We start from the raw sequence: 25,065 nt of genomic DNA, 5'->3' as shown, positions 1-25,065 counted from the left end.
TTTTGCATTTTCTTCCTGTATTGTATTAATCACGATGTATTAATAGCACAATATTGTATTTTTCATTTCGTTACGTAATCTCCCACACTGTAACCGTATTTAAACTTAGTTTTCGTCCTTTTTCTCTTGTAACTGATGAAGGTCTAAGACCGAAACGTTTTTCTATTAAATTTTTAACTTTTTAACTTTTTTTACCGTCAGAAGTTGTCCGTCCTTGCTTTATCAAACGTTTTTAAATTCATTTTTGCGGTGAGGCTTGGACTGTGAATCTTCATTGATCCTCCTGACGCAGTGGCATTCTTTGTTGGCTTGAGGCATTTTATAACCGTTATATATATATATATATATATATATATATATATATATATATATATATATATATATATCTACCTGCAGTTTTGAAAAAGGGGTCTGTTAATTGTGCTGTGAAGTTATTTTTGTTGGTAAACTTTTCAAACCAGTTTGACTTGATTAATAGTCTTTTGGATTTTCTTGTTTTCATTTTCAATTTGAGTCTGGTTTTTCTAGATGAAGGTAGGGGCTGTAGATCATAAACATGCCACACTGTCAAAATCAAACTGGTTTGTTATAAAGTTGAAGCCAAAGGTAAATTTTGTAAGCACAACGGGGTTGCTATAATGTACTGATCTTACCTCTCCAAGCCGACGGGCGGGTCAACCCTACATGGGCTCAGACAGTGACTTAATCTGAGTGCAAAAGGACATGTTGTTTTACAGAAAATGCATGACCTGGAAACATAGAGCCATTACAATTGCACTTTTCCTTGAAGTTTTGAAAAACGCATACCTAATTTTACTCCGCGAGCTGTGCTGAAATCGATGCCGCAGGCACCGATTTCAGCTTAGCGTAGCACATTATTTTCCAGGGGGGGCTCCGTTACCGGAAAGTCTGGAGACATCTACAGGAGTGTGGCTAATTGTGGATACCTCTTTGGGGTCCCTGGCCATTAATCCAGGGGGGTGGGATCGGTTTGAACTTGTGTCCATAGTCTCAAGTCAGTCTGACGACTGGGTATGTACTTAGCTGTCCGACGTGGCACAATCCTTAAAGTGCACGGAATTTCCCAAAGCTGAGTGGGTTTATTGCCTTGGCAGAAAGTTCCACTATTGTCGTGAGGGGGGAGGGGAGCTGATATGTGCGGAGTGGTACCTGACCCCCGGGGGGAGGGGGAGATTTTAAGGCACTTTAGTTTGCTGTCATTAAGTTATGCTTGCAAAGAGCTTTTATCTGATATGATGACAGTTAAGCCTGAATTCATCCACAGGTGGCCCAGAGATTCTAGTGTCATTTCCTTTTTGCACTAGATGAAGTGTGGAGTGGGGAACTTGGTGCGGAACAGTACTGTTTCGGCCTTCTGGGCCTTATCAGTGCACTGCTGAAGACTAGGATGGAGGCTAAGCTTAAAAAGCCGCCCCGAATGCTACACATGTGGTAGTATCTAAGCCATCACCAGAGTGCTCAAACTAGCGAGCTAGTGAGCATACACAATTGCAACAGTAACGACTCATCCCAGTAGAGTGCTCAAACTGGACATGAAAGGAGAGTTTTGTACGCCAGCGAGCTATATCTAACTGCAAACAGTACTGTTTCGGCCTTCTGGGCCTCATCAATGCGGTGCTGAAGACTAAGATGGAGGCTAAGCTTAAAAAGCCGTCCCGAATGCTACACATGTGGTAGTATCTAAGCCATCACCAGAGTGCTCAAACTAGCGAGCTAGTGAGCATACGCAATTGCAACAGATGTATAGATGTGTGAATGATGTTGGTTTGCCAACGATGATGCCTTGGAGAAAAGGATCCAGTGGATACAGAACGCTTCTTCTTTAAATAATCATAGGTTGAATATACAGAAGAATATGCGAACTTTTCTCGTAGGAGCTCTTTAATTCAAGTGGACGTTTCGCCCATTCGGGCTTCTTCAACACTAAGAACATCAATACTCGGAATAAAATTTACAAAAAGTGAAAAAGCCTTAAATAAGTTGCAAAGCAATAACTTACAAAGAAAACAAAGAATTTTTTTTTTTCACATAAGATTACATAAGAATTGCGTAATAATAAAAATAGCAAAACGCCCGCTAAAAAGCAAATAAAATCAAGTAAAATGCAGCAGCAAGATGGTGTTCATTGTAGCGAATCCTATTCTTGGAATTAAACTCGCACCTTTTGTTGAGTCCATGAGGTGCGAGGGTGCATAATTGAGCACTCCAAAAGGCCTCTCTTGTGAGCAAACGGTCATCAAGGCTATTATTATTGACACTAAGATTACACAACTGTTCAATAATTAAAAATTCAAAACCTGCCAGAGCATGAGGCTCTTTGTTAAAATGAATAGCAACTTCACAAGTACGTTTTTTGGTGATCATTGAAGACTTGTGGTTGCGGAAACGAATTTTAAATTCGTTACTTGTGGAACCAACATATTGCACATTGCATTTCTTGCACGTAACCAAGTAGATGACATTTTTTGATTTACAATTAAGAATCTGCGCAATAGGATACGTCCTGCTAGTACTAGTTCTAGTAAAGCAATTAGATTCCTTTAAATAATTGCGACATAGATCACATTTGGCTGTGCATTTAAAGCAACCCCGCTGATTATCGGGCGTGCGATGTTGCTCACGAAGGTCACCTCCGTACAAGTGTTTAGGATGCGCAAACTTTGTAGAATATCTTCAATTTTGGTCGTTATTTTCTTAGTCGACAATTTGACTACATATTTCAATATGTTTTTGAACCACTACTTTCTGATGTTCAAATGGAACCATTTTGTCTAAACTGAATGGCTGCATTGTTTTCAAACATTTTGAATTCAATAAGATCTTCGACAGTCCCTGGATCCTAATGCTGATCTGATACAAAAGACCCGGCGATGTCGTGATAACTGCTTAGCAAATCATAATAATAAAACACGAGCTATTCATTTGTTTAGCATTTCACAAGGAAATAATCGCTCGATATAAAGAAATGATTTATCAAGTAAATAAATACACACTGAGTTTTAAAACTTACTTGTCCCGACTGTGTCCATGTTGTCGGAAAGAAGGAGAAACAAGGCAACGAGGGCCAACTTCATTTTAAACGTGACTGTACTGGGAAAAAAAAAAATTCATATAGAGATTGATATATTATGCTAATTACCAGATGAAAATGGGCTCATTGGTCAACTGTCATGCAATACCAAATTGCAGCAAGGCTAATAAAAGAGGTGGCGAATGGTCCTTCAAAAACCATGTGTCTACCAAAATTCATAGGTGTCGCACTCTCGTTTTTTTTCGCGGTTATGTGCGTCTCGCAGTCTCGATTTTTTTCAAGGCTAACAAAGTCGCGAAATATCGATTTGTTTATTTGTTTATTTTTTTCATACTATCTTAAGGTGGCTCAAAACAGTTTCCAACACTTAGATTTTGATGGGTCGTTATTACCCTCTTTATCGCTTGATGCTACAATCATGGTATCAAAAAACGCCCAATCATTGGTAAACACATTGTTATCATTTTCGTGACACAATAGGTTACCATAGCAACAGAATGACCTCCTAAAAACAAACTTACTTACAGCTTTGGGGCTAATAATAGTCAAATAAACGGCACGGTGAGTTTTTGTTTTTTGATATTATCAACTTTTGATAAGCATGGTAAGACGCGACTTTTGGCAAAGTTTAAAAACATTCTGTAGGTAGGGTCCAGAGGCACCTTAAATTTTCGAAATTTGTATTGGAGCTCTGAAAATGGAAAAACATACAATCATAAAAAAAACTGAGATGTTATGTTAATTACCTGATGAAAATGGGCTCACCGGTTAATTGTCGTCATGCAATACCAAAGGGATCTGTACAACCCCCGAAATGATCCCGACCCCAAAATGGCTCCCAACCCTGACATGACCCCCAAATCGACCCCGAAATGATCCCGACCCCGAAAATGATCCCCATGTTTCTTGGTGTCGACCCCGAAACGATCCCCGTTAAATTTAGGAATGGTGTTTCAAAAATATGGGACACTGGATCGCATAATAATAGTGATGATGATAAAGATAATAAAAGAAATATAGATTTCAGAAACCACACGATGTGTTTGAAATTTATATTGTATTAACAAGACATGTTTTGGATGAAGCGTCATCCATCGTCAGTTTACAAGAGCAGCTTAGAAAATTTGCAAAAGTTAACATTATTCTGGTAAATTGACGACGGATGATGTTTCATCCGGAGCCTGTCTTGTCTGCTATGTTCCAGTTCTAGATTTCATCATTTCAGCGCGCTGTTATGTATTGGTATTTTTGGAGATTTTTTTACAATCTAATGATATTAGCAAGATTGCCGCTAATCTAAGTCACCATTTCCCAAGAAAATGGTTTCATCACGATAAAGTCGGATTGATCGTAATGCTACCAGGAAAATGGTTTGCAATCCTAAAAAAAGCGGACAAAAATGCTTATATAAATACCTATTTAAAGAGTCGTTACAGTGTTATAAGTATGAGTTATTGACCAAGTGTGATGTCAAGATGGCTGGACATTGGCCAAGTTCTTTTTTTGCGTGTTTATGAACCGAGACGGAGTCGAGGTCCATAAACTCGCGAAAAAAGAACGAGGCCAGTATCCAGCCACCTTGACCGAACAAGCTTGGTCGATAAAGGATTTATTATATGGCTTTCAGCTCGAAAGAAAAAAAGTACATGTACATGTCTTTCGCTGCTGTATCAAGCTTGGTGGATTCAAGTGTGTGAATTAATTTGCATTTTTAAACATGATGCTGGGCCGTATTTCGGTTTTGAATGATTTTTACGTTCATTGGTTTTTTCGTTTTCAAAAACAAAATTGTGCTCTTTCTCGGTTTCTGCAATAGGCCCCAGTGCCTCGTCTATAATTAACAGCTTAGGTTAATAGCAAACACTAGTTGTCTGAAATTGTGTTGAAATTGTCTGCATGTGAGAAGAAAAGGTGCTCGTTCTACACAAGTATGATTGCTAAATGTCTGCCGCTTTGACATGAAGGGGCGCCTTTCTTTTTTGCCACGTCTAACACGGTTCAACGACACTATCTTTGATTGGATGATCAATGATGAACGCTACGCATGCACTACCCATTCCACTCAGCGGCGAGACCGATCTTATATCAAAGGGAGTGCATGGCATTCATCGTCACATGATACTGATGCGGGTTTTCTTACAGGAACGAAAATCGTGAGTCGGTACAACGACCGGGTCGAACTCACATATCGTTCCATATTTCACTTTAAGCTAGTATCACGAACGGGGGTTCTCGACGTACCTTTTAGGGGTTAAAAAAGCGGTTTTGGTGCTCAGCCTTGAAAGGTCCACAGCGGGAACTTTTTCGGTACCTTTTAGGATATCGAGCTGAAAAAAAAATACGACAAGAGATGTGTTGTTTTAGATTTGGTATTTTTTAGGGGTAAAAACAAAAAATTCCAGCCACGCCGACACAGCAGGATATTACTTCTAAGGGGTTGTTTTCAAAATTTCCGAGCACCTACGTCCATTTTATATGGAGTCACTCCCCCCCCCCCCCCTCCCCCTTACCCTCTGGGGTATCACGAACGGCAATACAGAGCCAGAAACGAAAACCGGGTTGAACTCATACCGTACGTTGTCGCGTCGACAGCCCCGGGCACCAAAAGTCAATCATTTGTGAGTAGTTCCATTCAACCAAAGGAACAGAGCCAGCCGCGTTTACGACTCAAGATTGGTCTCTACTCATATACTCCATCTCTCTGCTTAGCGCTGGAGTATTTCATCACGTTATATAAGATGAAAGGTATGGCAATTCGCCTGAAGCTTAGTTAGATTTTCCTTTTTGAATATAACTTAGGTTCTAGATAAAATGCAAGTTTTCATGAGTCCATTAGCACATTAGATCCTTTGTTAAACGACCCCACAAGCTTTGTAACTTTGAAAACTATCGTTGTAAAATATAGGTTGATTGAAAGGTGAAGCGGAATTGACTGAGAAGCGACAGAAAGATCTTCCTTTGGTTTAGAAATGTTAAATTGAAACTTGGAATTTGAATACAGTGTTGTCAAACAGCAACGATCCTAGCATTGAACACAAAGGACGGTTTGACTAACTGGCAAAAGGACAAGGACTAAGGAGATGATCAGCCTTAAGCTATAAAGATAGGTTTAGAAAACCAATCAACCTACCTTGTCAATAGACGAGTTAGTTCCAAATAAGTTGTCTCCGTGCAGATAATCGAGAACAGTTTCAATGCAAACATATATGTTCCTCAAGTAGAAGAATAACTGGTCAATACCCTATCACATACTACGTCAAAATACTATGACGTTAAATTATAATTAGTTGGACATTTTTTTTTTCCGTTTCGATTTTCAGTTGTGTGGATTGAGACAAAGAACACCACACTTCTAATCAAAATGTGCTTTTTTCGGTTTCTATAACAAGCCCCAATGTCCCCCCCGTATATAATTAAACGCTAGTAGGGCAGATTCTAAATGTGACAATCTAAGAAAATGTTTGCATGTGATCATGAGAAGGAGAGGTGCTCGTTCTACACGGTTATGATTGCTAAATTTCTACCGCTTTGACAACGCCTTTTCCAACGCGGCTCAGTGAAACTATCTTGGATTTGATGATGAATGCTACGCATGTACTATTACCCAATCCACTCAGCCATTAAACTGACGTTATCCCAAAATGGAGAGGGCATGATACTGACCCTGGTTTTCGTACCGGTCATCTCCTTTCGCACCTCGTCAACGAGTCTACAATGAAAATATCTTTGGGCTTTATTATATATGGGATCAATTTTCACCTACGGTATTCTAACACGGTCTTTCCTATTTTCTCAATGAAAAGCATTTCTCTTCAATATATACACATTCCGTAATCTTGATGTTATTAGTATTCTTACTGGTTCGCTACCTCTGGCTAATGAGTATTATTCACTCGATCTCCATCTACTGCATACCGAATGCGTGATCCAAACAAAAGCAAACTGGCTGGTTTAAACTCGCGTTTCGCCAGCGAATCTGAATCGTAAATCCTTAAAATATATAATAAGATGCTGTACCAGAAAATGCAAAGAAGGCTGTGAAATTTGGCCTGAACGTTTTCAAAGGATAGAAACGACTTACAGACGTTCGACTTTCCAGCAGTTTCAGAACATGTCCATGCAATCACAGATTTCTTTAATCTACGCATATCCGACTACCAAGCAAAATGTCAGTTAGAATAAGTCAGCTACTTTAAACGTATCAAATTGTTCTTGTTTGCAATATAATAAACATCTTATTAACCGAACTTAGTCGATCTTTATGGGAAAATCTTTCCCTCGGTCGCGTGTACAGACCTCCCTGCGTTCGGTCTGTACTCACGACCTCGGTCAGATTCTCCCATACAGACCTCCTGCTCGGTTAATAAGAAAAAATCTACAAAACGTAGATTACATGTGAATCTTTATGTTTTTTTTGTTTTGTTTTTTGCTTTTTTGTTTTTTTGTCCCTACTCCATATCAATTAGGCAAAAACAACATGTCAAGTATAATATGAATGTTGCTGGTCAGAAATTGTCGTAGATATAAGTAATTTAGAGCATGTGTAATTTTTGCATCAAGGGAGCAAACACAAAAGAATTAGCATTTTTGTCGTTTCAAGTTTAAGTATTTAATTTTTTAGGATAAAAACTAGGAAATGATCTCAGAGAGAACGAAACATCGCTTTTTTAGCTGTAGTTTTGATCTTATCCTGCTTATTAGAATAGTTATTTAATTTTATTTAATTTTATTATAACATTAACCCTTAGACGTACAAACGGCGGTAGGATGCAAATTTCTGTTCCATTTGATTTTCACTCTGGAATTTCCCGAATTTTCGGTTGAATGGTTCCCTTTTCGAAAATTTAACAATTTCCAGATTTTCTGGAACATTTCTCAGGAAATTGCTATATACCATTTGTCCCCGTTTCGAAAATTTCGAGTTGTAGGTTTGATTTACCCGAAACAATTCATGTCGAAGGCCTGTCGTAAGCTTGTCGCATGCGAGAAAGTCGTACCGTGTAAAGCGGCCCTTAGTCGAGCTGACGAGCACACGAGCTGAATGTAAGCGATTCAGGAAATTAGATTAAATTTCAAACGTTGAAAAGGGAATTGTCTCTAAGGACAATTGCTCTAAAATTGACACAGCGAAGCCATCAGCTCGATTTTTAAAAGGCAATGCGGTTAAGATAAGAAAAAGCTAGATGTCAAATAATTTTCTCTTAATTTTAATTCTTAACACTTCTCAGTCCCCAGCAAAGGTTAATCTGGTTAATGATAAAATAAAAACATTGCAACCCAATCAAGTTAACTGATTTCAAAGCCACCTGAGTAAGTCGGCCATCGTCAATAAGAGTAACGTCCTTGACCTAAATGTACTCGCAGTTCCAAAAAGGATGCTAATTTAAAGACAGCCGTGCATAACTAATGTCGACCAAACCATTTAGAATATTTACGCTAGATCTCAGCCTGTTAATTTTCGGTTTAATTTTCCTGTCAGAAAACATCAATTTTGAAAGATTGACTATGTTTCATCTTCAAATTCGATCGGGCCCAAATTATTAAAAACAGTTAAGACAAGAAAACGAACAACCCAGCCATTCCCCAAAATCAATATACTCAGACCTTTGCTAGTCAAAGAACATAATTGACAATTTAAACCATTTGGGGGTACGGGTTTGCAGGATACATCATAAGTAGTTTAATCTGAGCAGTGTAACGGTCAGTAAGTTGTCGCTAAAGCTTCCATTTTAAAAGCCGGGGCTCAACATATATTTAACAATTATTCAACCCGCGCTTGTTTGATTTGAGATGATAGATCGATAGCCTACGAGTTACGTAGCGCTTGAAAGTTAGCAGCTCATTTCTGTCTCGGCCAGCTTCAAACGTTAACAAGTCCTTATACTTCACAACTGACAGGGCAGCTACAAGGCTGATGTGACGAGCTTGGTTGGGTGAGTCTGCCAGGCCTGGTTTGAGGTCGTTTCTTTGAAATGGCTGAACCGTAATGACCAACCAGCTTTGACCTTGTTGAGGGTTCTTTTGTTTGCTACAAAAGCGAGGAAAATGAGAAATCCTGAAAAAGATCGAGTTCACAAACAGTCAATCAAAGATATATAACGTTTACGTTTTTTTTTTTTTTCTTTTTTTTTTTTAACCTTAGACTTCGTTTTACGAATAGCGCGTCATTTGCTGCTCTCGATCTTCACCGCTCTCTCGAGTCTGATTTACGTTCCTCCCGAGAAGAGAAGGGAAGGAGAACAGCATCGAGGGGGCCAGGGAGGATCGAGGGAGGAGCGTGTACTCTTTTGCCGAGCTCAGTGGCTGATAATCGAGCTTAGCCCTTGCGATAGGTATTGTTTACGGTAGAGCTCTTGTGGCACTAATACCGGGATAACATCTAGAATTTGGGTAGCTAGGCACAAAGCAACAATTGAAAAGATGTTAGCTCATTTAGAAGTATGGCACAGTATCATTATAACCTGTGTAGGCTTATCTGATCAGTCCACTAACTACAACATACCTTGTAGGCTGTTTAAAATAACAAAAATGTAATCAAGGAATTCGACTTGAGTGAATGGCACGATAAAACCCAGTATCCAGGTAAATCCCATTGCTGACGACAACTTGATGTACAGGATAGGCAGGCTGGTCTGGTTACTCTGATCTGTCACGCGACGGGTGGACTTTGTGAGGTAAAACAGCAAACACGGAAAAGTCAGGCTTTATATCGCAGGCTTTAGCTTTAGACAGTTTAACTCTCATTTATGCCATCTGACTGGTGTGAACCCAGACCAAAAAAAGGCTCATCTGAATGTGGCTGAATTAGTTTTCGTTAAGTTAAGGATGCCTCCAAAGATGGAAACATTCACGGCTTAATAGGTATACAGGTTTCCAGTAAACGACATGCGGCTAGAGTATTAACGTTTAGTCATTCCTTGAATTTGTGAAATGAGAGCAAATTGCAATCAGTTTTTGGCAGCTTTCAAACACACAAAGGATCTGAACACGCGATCAATTTCTTTTACAAGCGTAATTCTTGGGGACACGTTATAATACAGAGGCATATAATTTTTTAATTACCTCACTAGACCATTATTTTATAGAACCGAATTAGCATTTTAGCATTCCATTTTCAGATGTAATTTTCTTGATAGCGCCCCCTTAATATCACTGCAAAAAGCAAACGTTAAAAGATAAGCGTAAATATTTAAATATTATGGCTGGCCTTACTCCTTTAACGTTATACATAGATAGACAATTTCATCAGCAAGGGTCAATTATCTCTAGAAACAGTACCTCTTGAACTTTCCAGATAGAAACCAACGTGAACGTGAGAGCCACGATGTTAAACAGTAGAATCAGTGCCACAGGAACACCAAGAACAACGAGAAGTGCTTTTCCATTAGAAATCCAGCAGAATACGTCACCGACTGGAGAAAATAAGCATTGGCTTTACACTTTTACTAATACAAAGCAACTTTATTTTGGAGTAACTTCCAGGGAGTACTTGAGCATACATATGTGATTCACGACTTAACAGCAGGCAGTAGATGGAGTTAGCATTACATTTACCAGACACCCATTTATATACTAATGTGAATCAATGTACTGCAGCAGAGTCAAGTGCCTTGCACAAACATACAGCGTGATGACAACAGCCAGCTAGCAGACGCCGAGCCCAGACTGTTTTCTTCTGGTTTCCAGTGTAATAAACATTAGACCAGCATGCCTCTTATAGGTTATTGGTGTACTAGGTTATTAAACTGTGGTATTATATGACCAGGTAAAGTTTACTGAAGGTGGAATGATATTCAGTGGGAGGGTTAGGCATTGAATTATACAGTTTGCTTTTTGCGACATTTGAGCCCATGAGCCTAAAAGCCTTAGAAAAGTGTAATAAGGAGGATGAGAAGCACCAATAACTTTTCAAATAGGTATAAGCCAAAACATAAATTGAATGAAAAATTTAGGGAAGCGATCAAACGAATAATGTGCGGGACTTACCATAGCCAATCATAATAGTGTTTGTTTTATCAAGAGTCACACTGATGATCACAATAACAGCAGGAGTGGTCCAGGCAAGAATGCTGTATTTTATTAGCTTTTTTCTGCTGTCACTGGGACGGGAACGTGCAGCTTGCCCTGTCCCGGAGGAAAAAAATAACCATTTTCTAGATACGGAAGAATAATTTCTACAGTATCGTCCTACTTGGAGTACATGTTTTCTGTGTAAGAGAACTTCTCCCTAAAACAAAACATCTCATCTTTTAGGAAACGAATTACCTTCCAACTTTAACTTCCACCGTCCCACTCTTTCAAGCAAACACGTTTTAATTCCAATTCTCTATTATTTAATGTACATGTTGCTTGTCTTGTTTATTGTTGCTGATTTTGTTCTTGTTGTTATTGGGTTTTTTTGTTTGTTTTTTGCTTGCTTTTTCTTGTTTTTGTCTGCTTTGAGTTTAACTGCGCGTGTTATATATGCTATTACCTCTAGGTCTCTTTCCCCTTAATTTCGCTATTTGCAATATCGCCGCTATTCGGCATTCAGGTGCATTGTTTCACTAAAGAATTCGAATCAGTTACCTTTCGCTCCAAAGGTCTTTGCAACATCGAAAGCCATCACACCCATCCAACAAAATGAAGACAACAAAAAGTAATGAAGCAGGACGGAAACCGTTATGCAAAGATATGGTTTGTCAGCCTGAGCGGTCAACAAGAAGAAGATATGATACAAAAGCATTGCACAAGCCAGACTGATGAGGTTTTTTCCGGGTAATGTTCTCAGTTCTGGCAGAGCAATGTAAATAGCCAGCAGGAAAATCAAGGTTGTCATGGAGATGGTGCAGCCAATGTACGTTAATATCTGAAGTGGTGTTATCTCCGTAGACAAAAACACCTCAGTGTCAGTGTAACTGCGTTTGAGGTCCATGCAAAGAAACACATAAGAACCATTTATGAAATAACTTTCGTTGCTATATATCCTATTGCGCGACGGAATCCATATTGAACCATTAGGCAACAGAGTTATCGAACTGACATTGATCTCGATAAAGGAACAGTTAACGTAAGTTCCGTTATCCAACCCCTTGTTGGGTGTATTCCAGTGCATTTGAACGCATTTTTCGACGAAGGGATCAAATACGAAACCATCAGTGCACATCTTATTCTTTACAACTGTCTCCTGATTCCCCACCTTTATTGTATGAGAAGAAGAGGAAAAGTCAAACAAAATTTCCAAAGAAGGTATGGCACCAGGTGCTGTAGGCACTGGCGGACTTGGTGGTTGACAGCGACACCAATACTCACTAATATCATTCCCTTTGCAGATTTCGCAGTGAGGGTTCTTTGTTCGGACGCTGTAGCAAACTGGAAAGGCGTAAAACGAACATAAGTCTGGTAACAATGGCTCTGTTTCAATAAGCTCTGAATGCGGACAATTTTTTTCTACAGCTAAACATCGTTTTGAATGACTGCTGCGATTGCTTGGTGGCTCAAAACTCCATTCACATGAAGACATTATAAACTGCAGCAGTAATGATCTGTTTCTTGGAAGGTCATAGGCGTCTTTGCACGAGGCAGAAAATTTCCAGTAAGTCTGGTTCTTGGCATGATTGCATCTGGCGCAGAATACATTCTTGTAATCAGTTTTTTCTACGAAGTCTGACACAGGCAGCATTCCAAAGAGGTCGGCTGTTGAAGATTTGGCAGAACACAAAGATTCAAGTCGCTTGTCAATGTTATGAAGAGGACAGCTGTCAATCACGGAATAGCCATGGTCCCCGGCTGAGTTCGCTGTTTTCACACACGTTCGTTTCAAATGACTTATCAAAGATTTAGGCGTGTTGGCAGTAGCGCATCTTTAGAAAAAAAATGCTCAAAATTAATTATACAGACAGGGGATGTTGCGTAAGACATGGACCAATGACGATGAGAGCTGTTGTTTAGTAAAAAGTGCTAGCTTGTTTATTACAAATAGGGCAGTCAACTGAAAGTTATTTCCCTACCAAATTGGAATTTCCCAAATCTTGAGCATGGAGATAGAAAAAAATTGAGAATCGACTAACCTTGAGAAATAGTCATAGCAACAGTCTCCAAGTTCAACACACAACTTATCGCAATAACAAGGCTTCTCGAGGTCTCTTTCTTGTTCCTCTGTGTCTAAAGGGCAAACTAAATCACAAGAGTACTGGAAAGAGGGGCATATATTTCTCACGTCAAAACGACCAGAAGTCATATTCAGTCTGAGAAGGAGATCGTGTGTGCTGACTTTCTTGTCGTAAAACTGAACAACCAGATCTTCAAAAGCTAAAATATGATAAAATGTAAATAACAAGCAATGTAAATAAGTTAACTGATTACTTGTCAAACAGTTTACTAAACCACTTCGGAATCCGAAGTTCTGATGAAGTTTTCTCTCTATATAGATTGGTTTTGTGACACTGCATGACATTTGCAGATTTCAGACTACGTACATTTAGGCCTAGATATCGCTCCGGTTAGCCTGAATAGCGTTCAGGCTAGTCTGTTCACCGGTAGCTCTCGATAATTGGAACGGGAATATGATATTGCTTTAAGAAATCTGCAGTGTGCAGTTTGCGGTCTGCAAATGCCATACCCCAGTGTTGTTATCAAGATTAAGCCTGTTAACATAATATTTTGGGTAACGATCCAGTAAACACATTTAATGGAACGGAGAGAGTTGTTAATAGCAACGTTAATTAAATTGAAATATGGAAAACTGTTCGAATCAGTACAATTAATACGAAACCATTTTCAAAAGTAGCGGTTGAACCTGAACCGAGTTTTTATTTAAGAACTACTTAGATTCCTAATATGGAGGTATCAGCTAGCCTCATTAGTGCTTGGCACTAAATTTCACAAAATATTGAAGATGGCTAAAATGTTCGTATTTTCTCTTTCTCTCTCTCTTTTTTTTTTTTTTTTTTTACTTTTCCGGCCCTGTAAATGACATTTTAATTTCTATTACTTTAGTTAAATATTCTTTAAAACCAGCCAGTTTAGATTATTTTGGCGCATTCAGATGTTTAACTCAAAAAAAAAAAAAAAAAAAAAAAAAACTATACATTGTGCACGAAAACGATGAAACTATTACATTGCGAGTGAAGCGTAAATCAGCTTGGTGAGATCGCATAGAAAGCGCATGTTTTGAAGACTCTTTTGCTATGCAGTCAGCTGGTTATTAACTGGACTCGTGGCTATTTTTTTTAAACGAAAACGCTGGAAAATTAAGCTCTGTGAATCGTTGGAACAGGTCTTAAGGACACAATACATTGTCCAGTAAAGAGACCTAGACAGCAGCGTAGCTATAATACGTACCTGACGGAGGAGGCGGGGAAGGCACTGGTCTGGTTGGTAGAGGCGGCGGCGTTGGCCGTGTTGGTGCAGGTTGCGGTGAAGAAGTGTTGACTGATTCGGTGGAGTCAGTGAGGAGGAGGCACAGGGCAACAAAGGCGAACATCCTTGTGTACGTAATGGTACTCTGGAAACAGGAACATGTTCAAATTTAAGAGCTGTTTATATCTTGAAACTAAAGCAATTGGTTACTGGTGCACCATGAATAGCACGAAGTTGTTAATTATTCATCACGGTCATTAGCAATTTACAACGCAATTTAGAACGCCTGACGTGTCATCTTTCTATAAAATGCAAAGGAATATGCCTGCAGATACAAATAAATACTGTTCTCTATTTAACATTTAGATCATGAGTTTGAGATTTCTATGGCACGATAGTTGACGAGGGTGCAGCGATTTACACTTGAACCACGTATGCCTTAAGGAATCGATAGCTTTTTGGAAAAAAATAAATAACAACAACATTTACCGCAAGGTTTTCTTCTGTTTTCTAAAGGAGTAAGTTATAAATTTAACCGTCGCAATTTTGATACCTCCGTTGCCGTGCTACTTACATCATACCATGGAGAAATCACAAAAAGCTTATTCTGCTTATGAATATAATTGATAAACTGTTTTTAGAACTCGTATGTCACTGGTCAACGTTATTCTATAAATTATTCGTAGGAGCGAACTTAAACCTCACCCAAATAAACCAGAAACAAAATCTCATAGATGGCTATGAGTGTAGAAAATTAAGATGGATTTGCTAGGCAAGATCGTGACAACACAAGGCACTACTTTCACAAAAAAAATACCTTATTTACTTTCGTTTTCAAAGCTCTGTGTAAGTAATTCAGTTGGATGGTGGAATTATCCGTCAAACGACAATTTCCCCCATGATAAATAACCGCTATGCTATTGGGGTTACCAGCAAATTAGAGCAGAATTAACCTATAATAATTTTATCTAAACCAGAGGGTGCTTTAGTGACAACTGGCGAATATACAATTATAATAACCTGACTAATTATGCGCTTGGAATTAACATGAAGTTAGAAGTACGTGTGTAAGGCCACGTAAGGATTCTAACTTCATGAACGTCAACAAAGGGAAATGAAAAATATAATATCTATCAATAAAAATAACATAAAGTAAAGTAAGCTAAAGGAAATTTAATCAAATGGCTAGAAGCTAAAGAGTTATTAAGACAAACTTCATTATTAGCCTTTTCACTAACTACGATTTGGTCATAATTACATTTGGTTAATGGCGATAAAAGTGGTGGCTTGAATCTGTGGAAATAATTAGTTGAAAGCAAGATAATTTTGCGAGACAAGCAAAGCTTCGAGGTAGATTTGGTCAGAATTAAATTATTTGATGACGATAAAAGTGGTGCATTAAGTCTGTGGAAATAATTAGTTGAAAGCAAGATAATTTTACGAGAAAAACAACGCTTCAAGGTCGATTTGGTCATAATTTAATTTGGTCTGAATGACGATACAAGTGGTGGATTAAATCTGTGGAAATAACTTGCTCATAGCAAGCTAATTTTACGAGAGAAGCAAAGCCGGCTTCAAGTTAGGCTTCGGCCATCCTTGCAAAGGCATAAAACTGAAAGCACAGTTCGCGTTATACATATTCAATAGCAATATAACTTTCTTCAGCAAGCAAATTGACATTTTGTGAGAGGAAACTGAAAATCGATTCGGGAATAACAACAAGAACAAACCTTACGACTGAAGGATCAATCAGAAAACGTGGGTAGCTGCTTTCAATTTCCACTGTTAGATCAAGGCACTGATGAATTCGACTGCAAGGTTATTTGAGCACGTTCATCTAGCAGGTGCCTTATTAAGTAGTGTAGCCTACATAATTATCCATCAATCAATCATGTGCTGTTGGCCTATCCGATGTTGGATTTATTAAGCGATAAGCATGCAAATATGCTCTTGTGAATGATGGATGGAGAGGTCTTAAATTTTGAACCCTTCGAGCTAAGACGTTGGGCTGCCAACCCCTTTCAGAGCTACTCTGCAATGATGTCAATGATGTCAATGAAATCAATGTTTTTACCGCTGCGAAAGTTCTTTAATAATATACTTTCGGCTATTAGCTTCATATCCAAATAAAACAGTAACAATAAATGGATTTTGCGATTAAAAATTCCCCATGCTTTGGATACGCTTGAACAGTACACTTTGGTTATATTATTTTTATTAATCAACAATAAATGTGCGCGTTTAAATTTGAAATAATATATTGATATACGTAATAATTGCAGTTAATTGTTGTATCACTGTTATGAATTTACTATGTTGAGTTCATTCTTGTGACAAGTGTCAGTTTTGCGGAGCTGTTTTTACGGCACCTGAAATTAAGCTTTATTATAGAAAATTGCCGCTTTTTAATGCTACTGAGCCCAGAGGGCTGTGAGGGGGAGGGAGGGAGGGACGCGAATTCTTTAACTAGGGACATTAGACGTAACCATTAATAGGGGAGACTTTTTCCCCTCTCCCACCCCCTGCTAAGTCTCAGAAACACCAAACACGTGCCCTTGATGGCGTTCGGTTTCCAGTTGGTTTTAAAGCTTCAGGTATAGTGAAGTTAATGTTACGAGCTTTGACTAATGGTCACCTCGGGTTTGCTCTGTTACAACCCAGAATAAAAATGTACAGTAAAATAAATTGTTATCTAAATCACGTTTAGTCATTGCTGTCTTGATGTTGCATCATTTCTCCCACCATTTGCAAGGCACAGCGGCATAGTTCTTTGCCGCTGGCCGAGGAGAGAGGGTCCACATTACGCTGCAGTCGGAGGTAAGATTCGTTGCTAAGAGAATTACTTGTATCAGGAACTTGCACGTGTGGAAGAGTTTGACTTGACATCAAATCTCAGACGTTCATACCACGCCAAGCATCGTCAGAAGACCTGCCTCCTCTGAAGGCAGTAAGATGGAAATTTAACCAAAACAACTGAGCCGGGGAATTGTTCCTCTCTGTTGACACGGCATGATTGTCATGAGCATCAGTGAATTCTGTCAGTCTCCTGTTTATTCTTGGCAGGTATATGTACTGTAGACAAAACATGTCTGTCTCGTTTAAGGTGGCCGAACACAGTTTTCGCGCGCGCTTTTGCTGATGCAATTCAGCGCGCACACAAGGATTGAAAAACAAACATGCCTTCAATAGAGCGATCATTTTATTTTCTCAACACCCGCACTATATGCGCTATTTTTATCCATTATTGAACGCAGTGTATTGATGCCTTTAGTCTTTTATTACAAAGCTATGTTAGAAAAGGTAACGACGCAAAGAACCCAGCAATTCTCAGCTTTTTCTTTGTTACCGAAAGAACCCAGTTAAATGCAGCGCATGCGCAGTTGCTCGAAAAATTGAGACCGATTGCTTTTGCAGAAACTTCCGATTTCTAATGATCCAGTCGATAGAATTTCAAGAAATTTGGCAAAAAAATAATTCAGAAACCACTTGAATGATCTATCGCAAAAAATCTGAATTTTGACATAGGGAATTTTTAATAATACAGAACATGCAGTGAAAACGATTTACGGCGAATTACGAAAGTCGCCTATGTCAAAATTTTATGAGAATAGTGTTGACAGAAGGGATTTAATGTCAATTCATAGTGGGCAAATGATGAAAAAAATCTAACGACTGAATTTTTTTTAAATAAACAAAAACTATTTTTTAAGCCTTGTTTTTAACCAGCCCCGTTGCCATGGCAACAGCACTCACCTTAGTCAAAATCTGAGCGTAAACCCTGCTGTGGTTAACCTTGACTCTTGCAAAAAACGGGCGCCAAAGCATAAATAGCTTTAAAGTAATGGTGAATTAGGCAGAGGCTCTTGAAAACTGTGTTCGGCCACCTTAAAGGATCCAAAATTCCTTCCCTCTCTAGGTCATAAAATTCTTGTTTGAATCCATTAAACACTTGCTCGTTAACAGCTCGATTGTGGCGCTCGATGCGCTGGTTATGTACGGAGCTGCCGACGACAACGGGTCTGGCTTCTTCGCCCCAGGCATTTACCATGTCGTTCCAGACAGCGACATTCCCCCCCCCCCCCCCCCATGATCCGTTCTGACTCTGAACGGACATCCGTATTGTCGTATTGCATCTTGGTATAGAGATAGCACGGTTGCAGCCCTGTTATTTGCTGAACAGCGGGAAAAAACAATGAGGCGACTGAAGCCGTCGACGGCATGATGGAGAACCATTCGCCACCTAATAAGCTTATGATTACCGTCTATGTGCCATAAATAATTTGGGCATGGAACCGAATAGACACGTCGACGAATGGGTGGTCTTCGTCTTGCCTCTGCACCCATGGGATCACTCTGATGTATAGCTGTACATGCAAACCCTGCGCTCGTAAATGACCCTGTAACATCACTTCACCAGCGCGTGGATGATTTTCTTTAACGGACGCCACAATCTCCTCCAGTCGAGAATCCGATAAATCGGTAAATTTTCTATACTCTATGCCGTAATCCCGAATTGCTTTGTAAACGAATGGCCGCGATACCTCAAAAAAACTTGCCACTCCCGAAATGGGGACTTTCAACATCAGACGATTCTCCAAGAGTTCCTTGGATATTGTTTTTTGTGGCCTACCAGCTCTTCTCCGATGGCTGTAATAAAAGATTACAAAAAGCACACTTAGGGAGCTGAAAGCGTTCACTGAGTGAGAACCGAAATCGGTATCCACAGTTACTCAGTAGATACCTTTTGTTACGTAATTTCTTCAAAGTGGAGTCAAGCAGTGTCCAATTTCATACTTACATTTTTATATCGTATACATGTATATTAAACAGTGTTCATTAATGAAAGATATTTCACCTGGTGCCTTCATTTAACGAATGAGGTTGCTCTCCATGACTAGCCGTTGACACAGAACAAGGTACCATGTCCTGAAACGGTGGTAAACAATTGTTACTGATCTACCTTGTAAGCTTTCCCCATATAAATAAACACTAAATAAAGTGAAACCGGAAGTTCGTTATGACAAGCTAAGGTTTCGTTTCAAGTGGTTGAAGCGACTATCAACAAAGTCACGCAACGGTGAGAAAATACAATGTGTAAAAGACGGGGGATTTCCGTTCAAAACGCAGCTTTTATAGAGCTGCTGGAACAACATGCAAACCACAGGAACCGGCATCAAAAAATACAGTAAGTCAGGAAAATTGAAAATGGCTAAATATTCAGTATTGAATAACACACTAGATTTCAGAGGAACACAATGACTGTTTGCCCGCCAGCACATGAACGTACCTCTTGAGAATTTGAATTTGAGCTCGATGTGGAGATCGAGGTCGAGCTTGAGGTGGAGCTTCAACTTGTTGAAGTGACTCCCTGACTTGGAAGACGCGATAGAGCCTCATCGACGGCCCTTTGAACTGCCTGGGATACGGCAGAAGCAATTGACCTTGAAAGTTCATCCGACATGTTTGTGTTTTCCCGCGCAATAGATGATCATGTGACTTGTCACATGTACTCGCTCGCGCGGATTATGTATTAAGTTAAATCATACTTATTAAGTTAAATCATGATTTCACTGATATCAAATGTGAAAGTTTAATTTAAATCATGAAGTCGTGATTTCAAATCATAGACGCATGATATGAAACCAGGATTTATTATATCAAACCATGAACACATGATTTGAAATCAGAATTTATTATATCAAATCAAAGACGCATGATATGAAACCAGGATTTATTATATATAACCATGAACACATGATTTGAAATCAGGATTTATTATATCAAATCATAAACCCATGATTTAAAATAATAATTTATTATATCAAATCCTAAATACATGATTTAATATCACAAAACTTTAATTGGTAAATAACGAAAACAAATGATAATATTAAGCTAAATAATGTTTTTACAAACGGCGCCCCATAGTCCGGTTGTGTAGACATCTTCGTTATTATTCCCACGCTAATAACCTACGTACCAAGTCACACGGACGAGCTACGATTACTCATTGCTTAGTAAATTAAGTCATGGTTTTCAAATTGGATTTGTTATTTGAAATAAGGCTTCTTGTTGTCTCAAATCAGAGATTGAATTAACTATTATCTGCCGGACATTAAATAATCGATTACTGATTTGAAATTGTCAAGCGGCTCGTAAACGTGTAATTTGAAATCAGGATTTATTATATCAAAATAAACATAAAAGAATCATTTGAAATTAGGATTTATCATATCAAGTTCATAACGTGTGATAACGCATCATAACGTTAGGAGCTTTCCTCCCGGGTGTAATCAGGTAATTAAATGCATATAAGCCTTAAACATTCTGATAACAGCCAGCTTTCTACAACAGCCAAACAATGCTGCTGCCAAGCTAGTGGCAGTTGTAGTGCGGTTTGACTCTACAGCTTGTTTATTCTAGTGTGTTCAATTTTTATTCATTCATTCAGTCAGTCAGTCAGTCGGTCGGTCGGTCGGTCGGTCGGTCGGTCGGTCGGTCGGTCGGTCGGTGAGTCAGTCATTTATTTATTTAGTTATTTATTTAGTTAGTTAGTTATTTATTTTATTTTTATTCATTTATTTATTTATTTATTTGTTATTTATTTGTATAATAACTTTTTTTTTGGAACCAACAACGCTATCAAAAGACGAAACACGTATATTACGAACTTTATCAAAGGTAAGAACTGATCTCGTTTTCAGATCTCTAACCTCTTGCCACCAAATCCCCCTCCCCCCTACTCATGATGTAATAGCCTTCGTGCAGCTATCCCTCCCCCACAAGGAAAAACGAGAGGGAGCTAGAGGGAAGGTTAATGAAGTAGCATACGTCAAACTATGAAGAAGCCAGAAAATATAAAACCAATTCCTTCGTGTCTAACAAAATATAACTAACTGAATCACATATCTAAAGTCATCTTATTCTAAAAATAAGCCAATCAATTCAAGTTTACATAGAAGTGTATTTTTCCCTTTTTAACTTGGAAATATTTATCACTAGTTTTCAAGTTGTGGTCGTGGAACGATTTCACTCCATCATTCCTTCTTTTCTTCACTCCTTCACTTCCTGTTAGACATTTGGAAACCCGTGGGGAAACTCCCATATGAAAAGGTAAGGGATGCTCGTCGAAAAGTTTGGATTTGACTCCTGAGGGAGACTGATGTGGACGTTGCTCGAGCTTCATTAGACCCTTAAAATATACCACTTAAAACGGAATAGGTTCGATTACTAGTCACTGTTCAAGAACGGACACGACTCGCGTACTCGAGAGATCAGCGGAAATCAAACCTGAAAACAAAAATTAAATGAGAGGGTTTCTTTATTCGAATGCACCCTAAAGGATACTTCGACAGCTAAAAACGGTGACACTTCGTCATCAACACTCTAAGTGAGACCAGAATCCTTGGTTTGTAGACAAACAAAGACTGCAAGGCTGATACTACGTGAAAAACGTTTCGAGACACCAACATGACAAGTGGACAGCTGTTTTTTTTCTTTTTGAGAGCTAGAAGGTGTAACGATTTTCTCATTGTATGGAAAATACTTATGGTTCTTGCTTAGGGATTCGATCCAGCGAAAGTCTTCGTGGTTTTTCCTTCACAAAGCTACGTGATATTGTGAGTTCGAAAGCAATCGATATAAACGAATTACGGCTCCAGACGGTTTTTTTTTTTTTTTTTTTTTTTTTTTTAAACAAAGAAACGGAAAGACAAACGCTACCTTTCGGTAAATGGTTTCTTGACAGTAAAAGAAAAATCAATGAAGAAGAAAAGGAAAAATAATCAGCAGGAGCCATTAAGATTCGAACTCACAATCTCTCGCACAGAGAACCAGCGCTTATCACACTACGCTACTAGGACACAGTTACTGGAGGGTGAAAGTATTTATAATTTATTTTCCAAGTTCTGTGACTCGCAGCCACTTTAATTATACCAGACATCAAATTGCAACAATTACAAATGATCATCGAATCCCAGCAACAAAATAGCCATTTGCACATACACTTATTTCAAAACAGCTGTAAGCTGTCTTTTACGCAGTCTATTTATATTTTTTAACCCTGCTTTTAGCAAGCCACGGTGACTTGAGGCAAATCATATTTTACGTGCCATTACAGGTCAGTACAAAGGGTAAATGAATTGTGTCGATGTTGTGCGTCATCATCGACTAAACATACATTGATTGCATAGCCTTGCCATAACATGTAATTTTATGTCCAAGTTTTGGTTTGAATGAACAATTTTTTGTAGACTTAGGGGTTGCCTGGTGGAAGAAGAACGGGAACCTACAATGCACAATCATTAACTAAATTGAACGTAAACCAATATTCAGTCAGCTGCATCTATCGGTTTGAACTCTGGCATAAACGTTTCCCTGAAACAGATGCTAAATATAACCATGTTTAGGTTTTTAATTCCTTCAAGGTCTATCTTCCCTTGGTTCAAATCCTCTATTTCGTTGATTCCACTGTTCACTCAACTTCTTCGATATCTACTGTCGGATTGCATGGCCCCTCTGGGTTGTTTGAGGGCGCATCGGTGCTCACTGTTGTTGATAATTGCAAATTCAAAACTGAAATGGACCTTAGCCGCTCCATACACGCATGACACGTCAGAAAGCTCTTAAAAGCTCTTCGATAATTTTCCAATCTCCAGGCGTACACGAATGGATTGACGCCTGAATTGGCCATTACTAGAACAAATTGAATGTCTCTGACCCAGTGGATAAACACGCAGTCGCAGTCTGTGCAGAAGTTTATGATATAAATACAAACACAGGATGGCAGATAAAACGCTAAAAATAACACCAGCACAATGACCAGTGTTTTCGTTATTTTCTTCTCCCATTTTATCGCTTGTTTCATGGCTAAGTTCTCTTCAGTACTGTCGTGCAAGTCATCCCATTGTTGTACTTGGTTTCGCAAATACTTGATAATCTTTGCATTGGTGAAAATCAGCACTGCGAATGCAATCACTACAGCAGTGTTCGCAAAGATAAAGCGAAATTTGTTGTAGCCCACGATGAAGTAAATCATTGGGAGCAGAATGGACACAATCCACACCATGAGCGCGACCAGCAACGCCCTGGCAGGGTTGAGCGTGGTTCGGTACATCAGAGGGTACGTGATGGCGAGATAGCGCTCTAGAGCCAGGGCTGTGAGACTGAGAAGAGAAGCAGTGCAAGAAATGAAGTACGAGAGATATACCACGTCTTGAAAACGCTGCTTCAACATGTCGAGTCCCTCAAAGATATGGTAAGTCGTCGACATAGGACCTAATATGAATCCAACGACAAGATCCGCAATGCTAAGATTCGCTAACAAGATGTTAAACGGCGTTCGTAAGTCCTTGTTGGGATTCAAGAACACAGCAAGAACCACGAGAGAGTTTCCAACAGACGCAATGATAGTAATTAATATTGAAGATGCGGCCGTGGAGAAGGACAAATACGTTGGAGCTGTGATGTTGTCGCACGGATATTTCCCAAGCAGAGACATTTTCGGCTCGCAACTTTTCCGTGTAAAGACTGCGAGTGGAGGTGTTTCTTATAATACACTTTTAATAGTTTCCGGAAGCAGGAACTTTTTCAGTTTCAACGCAACCGAAAACCGCTGCTCAGTTTATTTTTATTAGTTGAATGTAATTATGTAACCATAGTTACAACTTACAGCGAGAGACTAAAACAGTCTCTTGCTGACAACATATAGCAATAGTGCACTTCCTTTTAAAAGAAAGGTGCCTTCTAGTACAAAGTTGTTTTCGCCCGATTAGCGGAGGAATAAGCAGATTTAAACAAGGGCTATTTTAAAATCCAGAGAGAAGCCATGCATTTTTCTGAGATAATTAGGCTTGAATCTTGAGCAAAAATACTGACCACAGCATTTTTCAGAAACTGAGAAGGAAAATCCCATATTTCTTCACAGATTTTCTCAGAATTGGGTTTACGTGCAAAATAGCCACTGAACACATTTAAAAAGATCTTTCAACTAAATGGCAAACGATAACAAAAAAAATACACTTGTAGTCAAAAATGTTTTTAAAATCGTGCTTTTCCTTACAACCAGAAAATAATCACGTGTTGAATAGGCTTGCCACATAAAAAGTAGCGGTAACCACGCATTTTGAAAGTTAAAATGGATTGTTTCAGTCTTTTTTGTTTTGTTTTTGTTTTTTTCGGTGCCCGTTACCAGTTCTCGTCGCTTCCCTAGTAAGTCAAACATTTGCCTCTCTCGCGCTTGTTTTGCATCTGCAGCTACATGTTTACAGTTAGACTTGAATATAATGTTCTACGGAGAAAAGCACGTTTATCGTGATAGAGCGTTTACTTACTTCAATTTTAACCTTAGCGCGCTCGTGCGGTAAAACGGGCAGTCCGTAATTGGTCCAATGTCGCGAATGCGGAGAAGGACTGGCCCGAGCGCGCCTTCTGCGCTTCCGTTGCGATTAATAAACAATTATTGCATTGGATGAGATTTATGTGATATCCGGAATAATCAAGGTCGAGGTAAGTGTTATCAGCCGAAGCCGAAGGCTGAGGCTGATAATACTAACCGAGACCTTGATTATTTCGGATATTACAAAACCCGAATCTCATAATTGTTTTATTGTACATTCTTTTAAAGAAAATAACGACAAACGCATTATCGCACCGAACACAGTTTATTTTCGACG

At 39.0% G+C, this 25,065-nt stretch overlaps 2 protein-coding genes and 1 pseudogene across 2 annotated transcripts; all 3 read right to left on the bottom strand.

The window, feature by feature from the left end:
- Positions 1-7,801: 7,801 nt before the first annotated feature.
- Positions 7,802-14,674, bottom strand: LOC145482917 (uncharacterized). Its single transcript, XM_081461560.1, has 7 exons — positions 14,375-14,674; positions 13,102-13,342; positions 11,621-12,894; positions 11,039-11,176; positions 10,331-10,464; positions 9,555-9,717; positions 7,802-9,107 (listed from the first exon to the last, which is right to left on the bottom strand). Exons 1-7 carry the CDS (start codon positions 14,514-14,516, stop codon positions 8,956-8,958), a joined length of 2,244 nt encoding a protein of 747 aa, XP_081317686.1. The 5' UTR covers positions 14,517-14,674; the 3' UTR covers positions 7,802-8,955.
- Positions 14,675-16,848: 2,174 nt separating this feature from the next.
- LOC145482922 (uncharacterized) lies at positions 16,849-20,089 on the bottom strand (annotated as a pseudogene).
- A 2,096-nt stretch (positions 20,090-22,185) lies between these two features.
- LOC145482836 (adrenocorticotropic hormone receptor-like) lies at positions 22,186-24,043 on the bottom strand. Its single transcript, XM_081461474.1, has one exon. The coding sequence runs from the start codon at positions 23,889-23,891 to the stop codon at positions 22,866-22,868; it is 1,026 nt and encodes a 341-aa protein (XP_081317600.1). The 5' UTR covers positions 23,892-24,043; the 3' UTR covers positions 22,186-22,865.
- Positions 24,044-25,065: the final 1,022 nt, after the last annotated feature.

Source organism: Orbicella franksi, chromosome 3 (genome assembly GCF_964199315.1).
Source record: "Orbicella franksi chromosome 3, jaOrbFran1.1, whole genome shotgun sequence".
In the NCBI taxonomy this organism is placed as follows: Eukaryota; Metazoa; Cnidaria; class Anthozoa; order Scleractinia; family Merulinidae; genus Orbicella; species Orbicella franksi.
Note: the sequence above shows the minus strand (reverse complement) of the source record. Positions and strands in the feature narration are given on the sequence as shown.

Excerpts from the sequence above, each read along its gene's own strand:
- LOC145482917 (XM_081461560.1), bottom strand. The coding sequence starts at position 14,516 with ATGTTCGCCTTTGTTGCCCTGTGCCTCCTCCTCACTGACTCCACCGAA. Across the intron at positions 12,895-13,101 it reads TGCTATGACTATTTCTCAAG|ATGCGCTACTGCCAACACGC; the intron begins GTTAGTCGATTC and ends TTTTTTCTAAAG. Across the intron at positions 11,177-11,620 it reads AAAGACCTTTGGAGCGAAAG|GGCAAGCTGCACGTTCCCGT; the intron begins GTAACTGATTCG and ends CCTCCGGGACAG.
- LOC145482836 (XM_081461474.1), bottom strand. The coding sequence starts at position 23,891 with ATGTCTCTGCTTGGGAAATATCCGTGCGACAACATCACAGCTCCAACG.